Consider the following 15,527-nt stretch of genomic DNA (forward strand, 5'->3'; position numbering starts at 1 on the left):
CGGAGGGAAGACGGGTGCGCCCCCCCCCCCCCTCCGCTCACCCCGGGCCCTTCGCCCGCCTCGTAGTCGATGCGCAGCGAGAGGCGCTCCTCGGCGCGGGGCACGGTGATGAGCAGCGCCCGCCCGAAGCCGGCGAAGGGCTCGGTCCGCACGGGCAGCGGCCGCGGCGCGCCCGGGGAGGGCTCCCCATGGTCGGGCAGCAGCGCCGCCCCCAGCACGTTCAGGCTGCGGTGCGCGTCGAGCCGCAGCACCCCCGCGTCCGCCCCCTCCGCGCCGCCGCCGGGAGCGCGCCGCAGCTCGAGCCGCGCGCTCCCGCGCAGCCGCCCCGCGCCCGCGAAGGCCACGCGCAGGGACAGGTGCAGGTGCCGCAGGCACCACGAGCCCGCGCTGCTGGCGGAGGCCGCGTCACCGCCGCGCGCCGACATCGCTGCGGGGCGGGGCCAAGGGGGGGAAACGGGCGTGGTCATGGGGAAATGGGCGGGGGGAAACGGGCGGGGCTACCGCGGGAAGGGGGCGGGGCTACCGCGGGAAGGGGGCGAGGCCGGGGATGGGGAGATCCATCCGGGAGGGGAAAGAGGGGGGATCCGTCCGTAGGGGAGACCCATGGGGGGTCAGGGGGGAGGCGGGCACATGGGTGAGGGAACCGGAGGGGGAGTTCTTGGGGGGAGACCCATGGGGGATCAGGGGGGAGGTGGGAACATGGGTGAGGGAACCCAGGGGGGAACAGGAGGGGGAGTTCTGGGGGGAGACCTATGGGGGATCCATTCCGGAGACCCAGTGTAGGGTCCGGGGGGGGAATCCATGGGGGGCACCCAGGAGGGATGCGGGGGAGAAGCGGGGAGAGGTCGTGGGGCGGGGAGTGTGTGTGTGTGTGTGTGTGTGTGTGTGGAATCCAGCGGGATCAGGGAGGGAAACTGAGGGATCCGTATGGGAACCCCATGGGGGATCGGGGGGTGGGGGGGGGAATCCATGGATCATTCATGGGAGCCCATGAGGGACATCCAAGAGGGATCCGGGGGGGTGCGGAGGGGGGATGTGGATACAGACCCATGGGGGAGACCTATCCGGGGGGGGATCCCTTTGGGATACCCATGGGGAGACCCGGGCGGGATCCGGGTGAGGGGAACCCATGGGGGGCATTCAGGGGGATGCGGGGGGGTGCAGGCCGGGGGGGGGGGTGGGGATCCCGGGCTCCGCGTCCCGGCAGCAGCGGCACCGGGGGCCGGGCGGGGCCGTGTCCCGGGGGCCGGGCCCGGGCCTGCGCGACTCCTCCCCGGGGCCGGCCCGGTCAGCGCGGGGTCCCTCGGCAGCGGCGGGACGGGGCGCAGCGAGCGGTGAGCGCGGCAGGGACCGGGGCGGCGAAGGATGGGGGGGGGAGGCACCGAGGTGCTGGGGTCGTGCTGCGGGGAGCGGCGGTGGCAGCGCCCGGGGGTGACCGCAGCCGCTGCGGGGACTGGCACCGGCTCACACCCGGCGCAGCCCCCCTGCTCTGTGCCCCGCAGTGTCCCCATCTCCCCACGGGGACCCTGTCTCAGCAGTGGGACCCACAGCGGGGCCCGGCGGGCAAATTCCCGTGTCCCAGTGCCCCCCCCGGTGTCCCCTGGACCCCCATCCCTGGTTGGGGGGGGGGGGGGAGCTGGAGGTGGCAGCCGGGGCTGCCTGTTCCTGCCTTGCATCCCCAGTGACGCGGGTGACGTGGGGAAACTGAGGCACGGCAGCGGCTGAAATGGGTGCTGGCTCTCTAGGGAGCGTGTGTGGTGCTGCCCCACGTCTTCCCTCTGCAGGCGGAGCAGCTCGTGGTGTCTGAGCCCGGCTTTGAGCATGGGAGGATGCTGGAGGGTCACGGGCACCTGTGGGTGCTCCACGGGTGGGTGCTGTGGGGACTTTGGCTGGGATTTCAGTGCTGTTTCCACTGGTAGCAAAGGGGTCCGATGGGTGCTCAGCCACCCTGGGGGATGTTCTGACACGCCGGGGATGCTCGGCCATGTTCAGGTGCAGGGATGCCCGAGCTACCTTGGGGTGCCGGAGCATCCCCACGTCCCATGTGTTGGTGCCTGGTGGGGTTGGAGCCCCTCAAACACGGTTCTGTGGCTGGGGAAGCTGAGTCAGGAAATCCCGGTTGTCCCGGCCGGATCCTGGCTGAGTCATTTGCAGGAGCTGAGTAACTGCGCTCCATGGGTGGACAAGAGCTGGGCTCTGCCTGCCCTGCCCACCCCCTGCCTCAGTTTCCCCACAATGCAGCACATCCCCGGCATAGGGAACCCGCTCCTGAGGGACCAGGGTGGGCCTGAACAGGGGGAGATGGGGTGGGATGGGGAGTGTGGGGCTGGGTGATGGGAATGATGTCCCTGAGGCAGGATTTGGGCCTCTTCCTTCTGCTGAGGGGGGCCCAAGGCTGAGTGTTGGTGTGTGGGGAGGGGAACAAGGACCGGGAGAGGGATGAGGATGAGGATTGGGATGAGATGGGGTTGGAATTGGGGATGAAGACAGGAACAAGGATGGGGATGGGGACAAGGTGTGGGATGAGATGGGAATGAGACTTGAAATGGTAATGGGACGGGATGGGAATGTGGACAGAGATTGGACTGGGATGGGGTCAGGGATGGTGCTGGCGGTGGCTGAAGCAGGGCTTGGGGCACAGGGGGAGGCTCTGTGGGGCAGGAGGGGACGCCGTGGGGCAGGAGGGGACGCCGTGGGGCAGGAATGGGGCGGCCTGGCTGGCCGCAGGTTATAAATAGCCCTCCGAGACGCGAGGCTCTTTCCTGCTGCCCTCCCTGCGCTGCAGCCCCATGGACAGGAAAAAGGTGTTTCCGCTGTGGACGGGAGCGGGGCCCGGATGGGGACACGGGTTGAGGCCATGGGCAGATGGGGGGGGGGGGGGGGGTGTCAGGTTTTCCCCCCACCCCGGGCTCTGGTGCTGGGGGTGCAGCCTCTGGGCCGGGCTGGAGCCGTGGTGGGGCCGGGAACGTGCCCGGTGCCCCCGCGTGCCCGGGGCCGTGTTCCTGCTTCCTGGCTGGAGCGGGATCCAAGTGGAGCTGGGAGAGCTGGAGCCGGGGTTGGGGGGGGGGGGGGGGACGGGGAGCGGGGTCCCTCGAGGTGACTCCGACCTCGCATTGCTGCGGGACGTCCCCTCACTGCCCCTGGGGAGGTTCGACCCCAGCAAAGGGACTGGGGCCACCCCATGGGATGGGGATGGGAGGCCCTTGGGATCCCTTGCTGGGATGTCCCTTGGGGGGCAGCCCCTTTGTACCCCCCGCAGGGGGGCAGTGACAGGGATGTGTCCCCAGGGATGGGGTGACTGGGACCACCCCCCGTGTCCCCAGCCTGGGCAGGCTCCGGTGGCTTCCCTGCTGTGTTTGATGGCACGGCCTGAGCCCTGCTCCTTAACACGGGGCCTCTAACGAGCTTTGCGTGGCCGTGCCGTGGGTCTGGGCAGGGCTATGGACATCGGGCGCTGGTGCCGGATTAACTGCCTGGATTAGGGGATGCTCAGCGGGAGGGGGCCCGGCGCCAGCCACTGCCATGGGAAGCGACAGAAACTGCGGGGTTTTCCTTAACCAGCGGCTGCGGGAGCTGCCTCCAGCGCTGCCTGGATTGGGCCACAGCGGGGATGGAGCCAGGAGCCCGGGTGCTGCCCTGCAGGCACCAGGGGTTGGGGTGCTCCAAGGCATCGCATGGGGAGGGGGCAGGTGGGGACAAGCCACCCATCCCCAGGGCTGGGGGACTGGTGTCCTGGCATCCCCTCACTGCCAGGATGTGGGAATTGGGCTGTGAAGGTCTCGGCCGTGCTGGGGGAAGTGGGTTTAGGACGGGAGCCAGCACTCGAGTTAATGCCTCCCGCTATGGATCCAATGGGTTCCCTGCCTCTCGCGGAGGAGAGGAGGTGGGAGCTGCAGGAGGTGGGTTTGTTCTCGTCCCCCCACCCTCATCCTTGACTCCCACTGGACACGGCCATGGAGCCTGTGCGGATGCGGCTGAGCACTGTCACCGCCGGCAGCGGAAACTCCCCCTGCCCGGGGTCGGGCGATAGCTCACCGGGTCCTGGCTTCCCCTCCACCCCTTCTGGCTCCTGGATGGGGAGGATGCACCATGGAGTGGGCGAGGGGGCAGGCGCGAGTGCTGCCTTCCTCCTATGGGCTGCTCGCTGCAGGATGCTCAAGGGATGCTCAAAGGATGCTGGAGGGATGCTCAAGGGATGCTCAGGCTCCCCTCTGGGTGTGATGGCCCCACGGTGGCTCTGTTATCTGCATCTCTTGGAGGTGGAAGGTTCGATTTTAGCTGTACGAGGATGGTGGGACTGGAGGTGCTGCCTGCTCTGTGGCTGATGGGGGGTGCTGGGGTCGGGGTGGCATTGCCAGCCCCTGCCTGCCTCTTCCAGTGTAAGTGGCCATCCCCAGCTCTTTGGGGATGTTGGCATCAGGAACGCACCTGGGGTTGTTCTGCTGAGCCCCAGGGTCACTGTCACTGGAAGCTGGCAGAGGTGGGGGGGGGACACAGGCACTGCTGCAGCCCCCAGGGCCTCAGCAGGGAGCTGTTTGCCAGCAGCTGCTGTGGATTTGCAGCTCACTGGAAAATCCACTCATCCCATTAAGGGCTCCCGGTGGCTTTTGCTTTCCATCGCAGATACCCGGTTGTCCCAAGGGAACAGCCCTGGGGTGCTACCGGCGCTCTGCCAGGAAGAGTCCTGGCTGCAGAACAGGGACTGATTTGTTGTACGAGGGATTATTGGGCTGAGAGGAGAGAGATTCATCCCACTTGCGCAGGTAAGACCTGGCAGGGGGGCTGGGAATAGCCCGTACCGGGGGGATCAGTTGGGAATTGCAGCTGGGAGCTGATTTTCCCTCACCTGGTTCATTGCCCGGAGCAGATCCAGCCCCAGGCTGGAGCTCGGTGGCTCTGCAGGGCTCAGCGAAGGCACAAACCCAGCCCAGTCTGTGGCTCTGCTCTTGGGATTCAAGCTCCTGCTGTGTCCCCTTTGCTGTGTCCCCACCCCGCACCCCCTGCAGCGTCCTCCAAATCCGTAACTTAATTTGGGGGGGAAAAGGACATTTTTGGGTGGCCTGAAGGCCCCGCTCTGCCCGCGGGCTTGGAGAGATGAATGTTGGGAGGAGGCACAGGCAGCGGGGGGCTCACCCGTGCATGCTGGGGTGGGAAGTCAAGCCCAGCTCCCCCCCGAGCATCACCGCATGTGTCTGCGTGCGGCTGCAGCAGCATCTGCTGAGGTGATGCGTTTTGCCGGGGGGGGGGTGTCCCGGATCGAGGGGGGTCCCGGATCGAGTGCTCAGGACCGGGGGGGCACCGTTTCCACGCGGTGCCGGCGAGCGCAGATGCTGCGACATCTGCTCCTGCTCCAGGCTCCCGGGAGCAAAGGGCAGGTCCGCGATGCGGGAGCTCCATGAATGATGCAATCGGCTGCGGGGGGGCTCGGGAAGAGGCGGAAGCTCACCCGAGTGTCCAAGTGCCTGCACCGGGGCTGCGGGGTGGCTCCTGGCCAAGGGCTCGGTCCGGCCAGGACAAGGGGCGGGGGGATCCTGAGCCCCGTAGGGGGCACAGAGGTTTTGGGAAGATTTTGGGGCAGATTTTGGAGAGGGTTTGAGAAAGGTTTGAAGCTTCATGGAGCTCAATGGGAAATGTTGCTTTTCGGCCACAGTGCTGGATGCTGAAGCAAGGGGGAATGGCTTTAAGTTGCCAGAGGGGAGACTGAGCTGAGCTCTTAGGCAGAAGCTCTTCCCTGTGAGGGTGCTGAGGCGCTGGCACAGGGTGCCCAGAGAAGCTGTGGCTGCCCCATCCCTGGCAGTGTTCAAGGCCAGGTTGGACACAGGGGCTTGGAGCAAGCTGCTCTATGGAAGGGGTCCCTGCCTGTGGCAGGGGTTGGAGCTGGAGGAGCTTTGAGGTCCCTTCCAACCCAAACCAGGCCGTGGGTCTATGAGGCCACCCCGGGCTCCGCGGTGACCGGTGGCTCCCGTGTCCCCCTCGGCATGGCCGGGGGCGGAGCTGTCCAGCACCGGCGCCTCCTGAACGGGCTCCCCCGCTGCCCCCCCGCACCCCGGCACCCATCACCGCGGAACCCAGCGGGCTGGGCCCTGGGGGGCACCCGGGCCCCTAGTACCCCCCTTTGCTGCCCCGGGGCGGGTCAGAGCCGCCGTGCTCAGCCCCGGTGAGGTGCGGGATCCGTGAGGGGTCCGGCGGGACCGTGGGGACCCCAGGCACCTCCACAGGGAGCCGGGACATCCCCGGCCAGCGAGAGGCCTTCGGCACCGGGGCTCCTTGTACAGCCCCTCGCACAGATCCTGGCGCAGCTCCTGGCTCTGTCCCAGCAGGATTTGTGCCAGGCAAAGCCCATCCCGGGCACGGTTCGGTTTCAGTCCTGTCCGCGGGGCTGCTGGGGGCAGGAGCTGCTGCAGTCGGTGCACTGAGAGCTGGACTCTGCTCGGAGCAAGGTTGTATTGGCGTGGGTTAAGTGCATAATGGGATTGCTGTGCAGCGGAGACCGGTGCCGGGCCTGAGGGGCTGCGCATCCCTGCTCCTACCACAGGCGGTTTCCATCCTCCTGCCCCAGCCCGAAGCTCATCTCCCAGAGCCCCCAGCATCGAGCTGTGGGGAAACAGCCCCGCGGAGCAGCGCTGCCCGGGCCCCCCTTGCCCCCACCCTCATCAGCCATGGAGCCTGCCCCTCCGGAGCGCCAAGGAGCCCAGCCAGGGCTCAGCGCTGTGGTGGTGGCGATGTCCCAGGCACTGGCAGTGTCCCACAGCCTGGCCAGGTCCCGGCCAGGGCACCGGGGCCGGAGGGATGGGGCTGGTGTCTGAATCAGGAGCTTGTTCTCCTCTGAAGGCTCTGCTCTGCCCCCGCTCCCTCTGTTTCTCTTAGGGAAGTTTGATGTCCCTTGTGCCACAAGGAGCCTTTTCTTTGTCCCTCTTCCGAGCGTGCCGGGGAGGCGGCCGTGCTGGAGCCATTCCCAAGGGGCTGGTTCCTCGTGCAAGAAGCACAGGGCTGCTTCGAGGGGCAGCCGTGTCGGGGCACCAGGATGGGCTCAGCTCCTCACCCGGCCCTGCTGCAGCCCCCGGCACTCCTCTGCTGCCGGTCTCAAGAGTGGCTCCTGATCACGGAGCTGCTCTGCAGGATCCGTCCTCCTTTATCCCTATTTCCCAGCCTGGTTTCAGCTCCCTCACCCTGAGCAGAGGCCGTGGCAGGGTGGGGAAACTGAGGCACGAAGTGGCAGCAGGATGCCAGCAGAGGCTGATGGGTTTCGTGCCTTTGTGCAGCACCAAGCGTCTGTGCTCAGGCTCCTGGCACAGTTACCCGGGGGCACAGGGCAGTTCCATCCCCATCAGGGACCCCTAAACTGCAAGAGATAAGAGAGGAGCAAATTTAATCTGGTTTATTAAAGTCACCTTGAAACGTTTCAGGAGCAGTGAAATGCTGCGGAGCCATTGGCTCTTGAGACCATGGGGGTTGGATCCCTCTGAGGCATCCATCACACGTGCTCAGGTGATGGACGGCTCCAAAGCGCATCTGTTTCAATGCTGGGGGTGCTCCAGTGACCCCTCACATAGGAAATGGGGACATTAAATGAGACTCTAGATCCCTGTATTCGTTTCTGGCTGCTAAAGTCTCACATGAGGGGTGCATTTGGACACGGGGATGAGGACATAGCTCCAGCTCCAAGCACAACAGATGCCTCTTTGAAAGAGATGCCTTCAGGGATGTGCTGGGTTGTGCTTGCCCTGGGATGAAGGACACGCTCGGCCAAGGCTGTTTCGTTTTCCTTCAGTGTGAACACCCGTGTCTTTGTGGAGGAATCACCTGAAGGGATCTGAAACCACCTCACCTCTGGGCTTAGAGCTCTTTAATTCAGGGAAAACCGGAGTTCAGCGCTGGAGCAGGTAGCTGTTGGCTCAGTGCTCTGGGCCTGAACTCTGGAGCTCTTACACCTTGTGTGTATATTCTGGTACCTGGTGAGGGGACAAGGCTGAAACCCCCAAACTGAAGCATCTGGGGCAAAGTCCTGGTGCTCCCATCACTCGGTGATGGTGGCAGCCGGTTCCCAAGAGCTGCTCCGGGCACACGGAGCTCTGTGCTCAGTGGCATTAAAAGAGAAAGTTGTTTCCCTTTGGATCTGATTGCAGAGAAGCCGCCTGTGCCTATGTAGGTCAAGCTGTAACCTGCTTTAGCCAGGCAAAGCGGTGCAGGTGATGCGGTGCTCCCCTGCTGCTGCAGGGGCAGAGCTCAGATGGGGCAGGAATCAGTCCCGAGGCAGACGACGAGTTTGGAAGGAGAATCATAGACCCATAGAATGGCTTGGGTTGGAAAGGAGCTTAACATCATCCAGATCCAACCCCTGCCATGGGCAGGGACACCTCCCACTAAACCATGTCACCCAAGGCTCTGTCCAACCTGGCCTTGAACACCGCCAGGGATGGAGCATTCACCACTTCTCTGGTTTAGAGTGAGGCATCCCTGCTCATGGCAGGGGTTGGAACTGGGTGATCTTAAGGTCCTTTCCAACCCAAACCATTCCATGGTTCTATGATGATTCTGTGACCAGGAGATGGTCTCGGATGTCTGGGACATGGTCTCGTTGGACCAGGAGGTGGTTCCAAGGACAAGGAGAAGGTTTTGGGTGGCCAAGAGGCGCCCATCCCACCTGTGATGCAGCCCTGTCTTCTGAGGCTCTGTGCCATGTGGCCTTGCTGCAGGGACCTGCCACAGGGGCCTGGGATGGGGCTGCACAGGGTCCCTGGGGGAGGATGTCACAAATGCTGTGGGGATCCCTGTGGGGGGGGCATCACATGTGTCCTCCCTCTGTGGGGTGCAGCGGCCTCCCCCGGGATGAGGCCATTGAGCACCACAGTCAGCAGGGGTCAAGGCCAGGGTCCACTGTGTCTGCGGGGATGTGGGTGCCGCCATGGCCACCCCTCGCCCTGCTCATCCCTGCTCTCTCCCCACAGCCTCGCCAGCGCCGGGATGAACGGGACAGCCAACGTCAACCCTGCCGCCCGCAGCCACTTCGCCTCTGCCATCCCGGTGCCCCGCGCTATGGCCCATGGCAAACCACACGCTGCGCCCCCCCCCAGCACCACGGCCCCCCCCGTGTCCCCCAGGGCTCTGTCCCCCCAGCCAGCCCCCGGCCCCAGGACCCTCAAACCCAAAGGCAGAGCTGCCGAGGGCAATGGGGGCAGCCCCGGTGTCCCCCGCCGTGGGGGGCAGAAGGTCCCAGCGAGACCCCTGGTGCCCCCCGGGAAGTGGCCAGAAGCAGGGGGCAGTGGGAGGAGAGGGGCAGGCAGGGCAAGGGAGCCCCCTGAGCTCCCCAAGGCTCCCCCAGCACAGGGTAGGGCTGGGGGGCGGCTGGGGGCTGGCCCTGGGAAGGGCAGTGGTGTGACCGTGGCAGGGATGGGGGATGAGCCCCACAGTGGCTCGCAGGGGAGGGGTCCTGTATTTGGGTCGGGGGCCATCACCTTCTCCTCGGGTGCCCCACACAATCACCCCGTCACTGCCACCGTGGCACCCTTCCAGTACCGGTGAGTCCCCGGGGATGGGGGTTATGGGGACAGGGGGACATGGGGAGGCAGGTGACGTGATGAGGGTGGTCATGGGGAATAGTGGGGTTGGGTCTGGGGGCTCTGCCCCACAGGGAGGGTTCCAACTGGGTTTGGGGTGCTGGGGGTTTTGGGGCACCCATGGGAGCAGGTGTGGGGCAGGAGATGGGCTCAGTGGGCAACGGAGTGCACCAGGACCCCCCCTTGCCAGTGTCCCCTAGCCCTGGCAGAGCCCAAGGCACTGCGTTCCCATCTCCTGGGGGTCCCCAGCCAGCTGCACCCCACAATGTGCCCCTGCTCCCACACCCTGACCCCGCTCTGCCCTCCAGGCTGCAGGAGCGCTGGGAGGAGGGTGACGAGTGCCCTGGACCTGACCCCGACCCCAAACCTGGAGGCCCGAGTGAGTCCAGGGGGGTTTGCTGGGGGTGGGGGGGGGTCCTGCAGGGGGGGCAGGGGGTCGTGTGGAGCTCAGACCCCCACGGGCATGTGCTGGAATGGAATCCGAGGGGGAACCCCCACATAAGCTGTGCCCCAATTCCTCTGGGAATGACACGGCTGCAGCTCCTGTATCCAGTGACTCCCACGGCTAAAAACCTACAACCAGAGGCATCACCAAACCCAGGTGCAGGAGCCACCTTGGCATCCCCCATGGACCGGCATCCCCCATGGTCCAGCATCCCTCATGTTCCAGCATCCCTCATGGTCCAACATCCCTCATGGTCCAGCATCCCTCATGGTCCAGCATCTTCCATGGTCCAGCATTCCTCACGGTCCAGCATCCCTCACGGTCCAGCATCCCTCATGTACCAGCATCCCCATGGTCCAGCATCCCTCATGGTCCAGCATCCCCCATGGTCCAGCATCCCATGGTCCAGCATCCCATGGTCCAGCGTCCCCCATGGTCCAGCGTCCCCCATGGTCCAGCATCCCATGGTCCAGCATCCCATGGTCCAGCGTCCCCCATGGTCCAGCGTCCCCCATGGTCCAGCATCCCCCATGGTCCAGTATTCCCCATGGTCCAGCATCCCCCATGGTGCAGTACAGAGGGACTGTCCCGTCCCGTGGCGCCGCCGGGACATGGCCCTGCTTGGCTCCTTTCCCTCCTCTTCCCAGTTTCCAGGCGAGCTCCAGGAATGACCCATTTCCAAGGAGCTGGCTCGGAGCCGGGCGGAGGCGGGTGCCGCTGGCTCCCCGCACCCACCGCGGGGACACCCCCGTTCTCGGGAGCCCAGTGCGAGCTCCCCACTGCGGTGCTGGGGACAACCCGATCCCCGATGGCGCCTGCTCTGGGGCAGGTTTTGCGGGGCAGCCGCTGGGGGAGATGCCGGGCGGCGGTTGCCAGGGCAGCGGCAGCGGAGGATGGCGGGATGCTCCAGGGATGTGCAGGGGAAGGGAAGAAAAGGAGCCGGGAGCTTCGCTGCGTGATGTGAAGGGACAGAACTCGGTCAGAGCCGCGGGGCTGGGGAAGGGGCCGGATCCTTTCTCTGGCTCCACACCTCCCGCGGGGCTGGAGGGGACCGGGAACACCGGGAGGTCCCAGGGGTCCATGAGACGGCACCCCCAGATCTGCCCCCCCGCAGTGGGCCCCACACCCAGCCCATAGCCGTGACAGCCCCGCACACTGAGAGCGGCTTCACCCACCCCATGCCAGCAATGGTAACACCGGGGGCTTTGGCCACCCTTTGCTGTCCCATCCAGGGCCGGGGCATTTCGGGGCTCCTCAGCATCACCACGGGCTGGACCCCGACTCCCCCCCCCCGGGCTGGGGGCTGGGCCCCCCCCCCCCCCCCCCCCCCCCCCCCCCCCCCCCCGCCCTGCCCTCTCCCCATCCCGGCAGCACGGTGATGGGCTCTAATGCGATATTTTCCGGCGGTTGCCATGGCAGCGCGCGTGAGGTCACCAAATAGACTTAATTCACCCCTCCCGGGGGACGGGTAATTAATGAACACTGATGATAACCAGACCCCGCTCCCCCTCAGCCCCCACACCCCCCGGAGGGGCCCCGCTGGGGGCGGGGTCCCGGGGCCGCCCCTTCCAGCGCCGTTTGGGGTGAAAAGGGGAAGTTTTGTCCCCGTCCCCCCCCATCGGGGCTCTGCTCGGTCACTCCCCCCCCCCCCCCCGCCGTGCTCGCTGCTGCGCGTCCCCGCCGCGCTCCGCCCCCTGCCCGCGGGGCTCGGAGGAGGGCGGGCTCTTTTTGTTTGCCCCCGACATTCCGCTGGTTCGCAGTGTCCCGCTGGCGGCGCAGCGGCGAGGTGGGGCCGCGCTGCTCACCGCCACCCCCCCCTTACAGCCGCCCCATCTCCTCCCCGTCCCGCTCCGCCCCGGCGGGGCGGGCGCTAACGGCGCTTCTCTCTCTCCCTCTCTTCTCTCTGTCTCGCCCGGTGTTCGTCGGTGCCGCAGCGGCAGCAGCCGGCGGGTTAAATGGTTGCAGCGCGGGGATGCTGGGGAGCAACCTCAAGAACCTTCCCGACGTGGAGCTGGGCGAGGAGGAGCGCGGCTACCGGCGGGGTCCCGACGGCGGCGCGGTGATGCCGAAGCGGGCGAAGGCGGCGGCGGCGGCGGGGCCGCGGGGCGCGGAGCTGCGCGTCTTCAAGGCGAGCAGCGCGGAGGGGCGGCTGCCGGCCGGCTCCAACCTGCGCAAGCAGAAGTCGCTCACGAACCTGGCCTTCCTCACCGACGCCGAGAAGAAGCGGCAGCTCTACGAGCCCCGCTGGAGCGACGACATGGCCAAGGCGGCGGCCCCGGGGGCGGCGGCGGCGGGGGGCGGCCGGGGCGGTGGCGGTCCCCGGGGCCGGGAGGCGCCCGCCATGTCGCGGAGCTTGTCCCGCTCCGAGCACTCGCTGCTGCCGCCGCGCCCCGCCGGCCCCGCCAAGCCGCCGCCCGCCGGCAAACCCAGCCGCATCCCCCGCGGGCCCTACGCGGAGGTGAAGCCCCTCAGCAAGGCCCCCGAGGCGGGCGGCGGCAAGTGCGATGATGAGCTGCTGGGAGGGAAGGGGCCGGCGGTGGCGGCGGGCGCCGAGGACAAACCGTACCTGAAGGTGGACCCCGAGCTGGTGGTCACGGTGCTGGGCGACCTGGAGCAGCTCCTCTTCAGCCAGATGCTGGGTGAGTGCTGCGCGAGGCGTCGGGGAGGGGGGAAGCCCTGGCACCCCCGGGAGGGGCCCGATGGAAGCTGTGTTGGCCTGGTCCTGGTGCCGGGGGGCGAGGAGCAGGGATGCGGAGGGGCGAGGAGCAGGGATGCGGAGGGGCGAGGAGCAGGGATGCGGAGGGGCGAGGAGCAGGGATGCTGAGGGGCGAGGAGCCGGGATGCCGAGGGGCGAGGAGCGGGGATGCCGAGGGGCGAGGAGCGGGGATGCCGAGGGGCGAGGAGCGGGGATGCCGAGGGGCGAGGAGCGGGGATGCCGAGGGGCGAGGAGCGGGGATGCCGAGGGGCGAGGAGCGGGGATGCCGAGGGGCGAGGAGCAGGGAAAGGCAAAGGTGCCCCCAGCCAGCCCAAGGGCCAGCTCATGTCCACCTCTGGGCTTGTCTCAAGCCTCCTCATGAGGGGCAATGGCAGGAGGTGGGTGAGCTCGTTCTCCCCCACATGTATCTGGTCACCCTGGTCTCGATGCCCCACCAAGCACAATGGAGGTGCCACTGCCGCTCCCCACCGTTGCCGTCGGTGTGGCTGCCCCTGTGGGTTAAGCTTGGCTGCTCTCGCTGGGAGGCTGCGGTGGAAGTGCTGTGCGCAGGGTCTGTGCTTTGAGCAGGAGGCTTCAAATCCAGAGCTCCTCCAGCGCCTTGGGCTGAGGAAGGTTCTCCAAGGATGCTGCTACCAGGGTTGCTCGAGCTGGTTTCAGCCCGTGGCCGCCAGCATCTTGCTGTCCGGGGGGGTTTGATCCTTGAGCCACACGTTAATGCATGGGGGGGGGTTCCATGAGAGCACTGAGCGCTGCCTCCAGCGCTGGCCGTGCCCTTGGTCTGGGGACCCGCTGCCCCAGTCATGGCGCATGGCGCTGGGTCTTGGTACTGGTGCATCCAGCCCTCGTGCTTCCCTCGTGCTGATCTCTTGGAACCCGTGGCAGCCTTGGGAGCCCTCTGTGTCCTGCTGAAGCCTGTTCTTTCCCTGCCTCCCAATTGCAGTGCCTGTGGGTTTGGCTGGGCAGGGGCCGCTGGGGGCTTGTGGCTCCAGCGAGCTCTGTTGGGTGTCACGGACTGGTGTGAGAAGGTGGCAAATGGCCTCTGCACAGCCATTAGTGCCGGAGCTGGCCGGCGTTAAAGCCCTGGTTGGTGGGGAGGGAGGGGGAGAGCAGTGGTATAGGCAGGGCTGGGGGTCCTGGTGTGTCCTTTCCTTCAGGTTCCCTGCCTTTTAGGAGTCCAGGAGCTTCTCTGGTGCTTGGGGAGCTGGCTCGCGGTGCCTTCTCCTGGCTGCACCAAGCAGAGCTCTGCTGTGGGGACAAGGGGTGAGATTCAGCCTGGCTGGGGCTGTGGGGCAGGTTTGGGAGGTGGAGTAAGGAGCCCAGGGGAGGTATCTGTAAGGCTGTGCCTGCTTCCCTGCTGCACACACAGGAGCCTTTGGGTTGGCACAGCCCGTGCTCTAGTGCTGGCACATGGGCATGGAGCCTCCCAGAGCATCACCCTCAGCCCTGGGGTCAGCAGGCTTGTGCTTGCCTGGCCCCGTAGTACTCACCCTGACAGGGGTCTGGCAGCTGCTGGAGCATCTTGGGGCTGCACGAGCAGCTCATGGGCAGCCCCAGGGTGAGCTCAAGGGGTGGGCAGGGAGCAAGAACAGGCTGGACACGCAGCAGTGGGGGGCTCGTGGACATCCATGCTCAGCCCTACTGCGGTGGTGGTACCAGAGATGCTGCCAGCAGGGACAAGGATTTGTGCCCACACCTTTGTTTCTGTGGTGGTTGCCTTGCTTCTGTCTTCCTCGGAGCCTGCTTCAGGCCCCCAGGGCTGCCCTTGACATTGGGAACATCCCTTTGGACTCCACGTGTACCTGAAGGCTTGGTCAGCTGGTCCAAACTGCTGGATCTGTGCTCTGCTCCCCCTGCTCTGTGTATGTGCTGAAATAGGCGATTGTCCATGCTGTGAGGGGTGCCAAGCACCCTGTGAAGGGGCCACAGGGCTGGGCTGGTGGGGACAATGCCTGGGGTGGACAGGGCAGGGGCTTAACCCTGCAGAGACCTCGCCTTTCTTCCATGGGGCTGTGCTGCTCGCGTCCATCCGAGCTGTGCTGTTGAGTCGTAACCTCCGTACCCAAGCCACCCATGACCTGGCATGTCCTTGGCAGCCGGTGTGGTGGGGATGCCAACAGAAGCGTGGGGATGTGTGGAAGAGGGAGCGGTGGTGGCTCCATCACTTCATGCACGCTGGCGGCAGAACCGCGCCTGGGGTTCTGTGCTCAGTGAGCTTCTGGTCCTGACCCCTTTGCTTGTGGGCTGGTGTGAGCCAGGCAGATGAAACCTTCCCCAGGGGTGAGGGTACCTTCCACAACCCGAGTGCTCGAGGGAGAGGTTATTCCTGCAGTGGGGATGGACCCGGAAGGGACAAGGACCCCTCTGCTCAGGAGAGTGGGCTTCAACCCCTGCCAGGGCTGATGGGTCAGGCCGGGAGAGATGCTTTCTCCTGGTTGCCTCCGGAGGTGCTTGGGAGGGAGGGGAGGTTTCTCTGCTGTTTCCTTGGGTTCCTTTGGCAAAAGGAACGTCACCCTGAGCTGTGCGGATGGAGCACAGCATCCCCGGGGCGGCACGAGGAGACCCGTGGGCTCGGTTTGGGCTGGGAAGCTGCAGAGCCTTTCAGCCTCTGCTCATCTTCTTGTCCTTGAACTGTTGGTCTGTATTGAGCAGCCAAAGCTGCCTCTGCCTGACCCAAGCTTCCTGCTGCACTGGGCACCGTGGCTTGTGGGGACCTTGTGTGTCTTTGATCTCCACAACTGAGTTCTCATCCTCACCTCGTGCTACTTGTGCCAGGAGTGCTCCCAGGCCTCTGCTGACCCAAAATACAGGT

The 15,527-nt window shown here is 66.2% G+C and overlaps 2 protein-coding genes across 2 annotated transcripts in view; both read left to right on the plus strand.

The window, feature by feature from the left end:
- The first annotated feature begins 2,219 nt into the window (after window positions 1-2,219).
- Window positions 2,220-11,139, plus strand: LOC130607383 (collagen alpha-1(III) chain-like). The gene is made up of 4 exons (XM_057424436.1): window positions 2,220-2,281; window positions 8,949-9,518; window positions 9,866-10,102; window positions 10,650-11,139. Exons 2-4 carry the CDS (start codon window positions 8,965-8,967, stop codon window positions 11,137-11,139), a joined length of 1,281 nt encoding a protein of 426 aa, XP_057280419.1. The 5' UTR covers window positions 2,220-2,281; window positions 8,949-8,964.
- Window positions 11,140-11,911: 772 nt separating this feature from the next.
- NAV1 (neuron navigator 1) overlaps window positions 11,912-15,527 on the plus strand; it is a 46,067-nt gene continuing 42,451 nt past the window's right edge. Inside the window, exon 1 of the mRNA XM_057424442.1 lies at window positions 11,912-12,641. Coding sequence (XP_057280425.1) covers window positions 11,975-12,641 — 667 coding nt within the window. The 5' untranslated portion in view covers window positions 11,912-11,974. The remainder of the gene's footprint in view (window positions 12,642-15,527) is intronic.

This window comes from Pezoporus wallicus, unplaced genomic scaffold, assembly GCF_028554395.1.
Source record: "Pezoporus wallicus isolate ANWC-B61680 ecotype Strahan unplaced genomic scaffold, APGP_CSIRO_Pwel_v1 contig_9123, whole genome shotgun sequence".
NCBI classification, from domain to species: Eukaryota; Metazoa; Chordata; class Aves; order Psittaciformes; family Psittacidae; genus Pezoporus; species Pezoporus wallicus.

Coding starts and splice junctions, on each gene's coding strand:
- LOC130607383 (XM_057424436.1), top strand. CDS start 8,965: ATGAACGGGACAGCCAACGTCAACCCTGCCGCCCGCAGCCACTTCGCC. Junction 9,519..9,865: donor GTGGCACCCTTCCAGTACCG/GTGAGTCCCCGG, acceptor TCTGCCCTCCAG/GCTGCAGGAGCGCTGGGAGG. Junction 10,103..10,649: donor ATGACACGGCTGCAGCTCCT/GTATCCAGTGAC, acceptor TCCTCTTCCCAG/TTTCCAGGCGAGCTCCAGGA.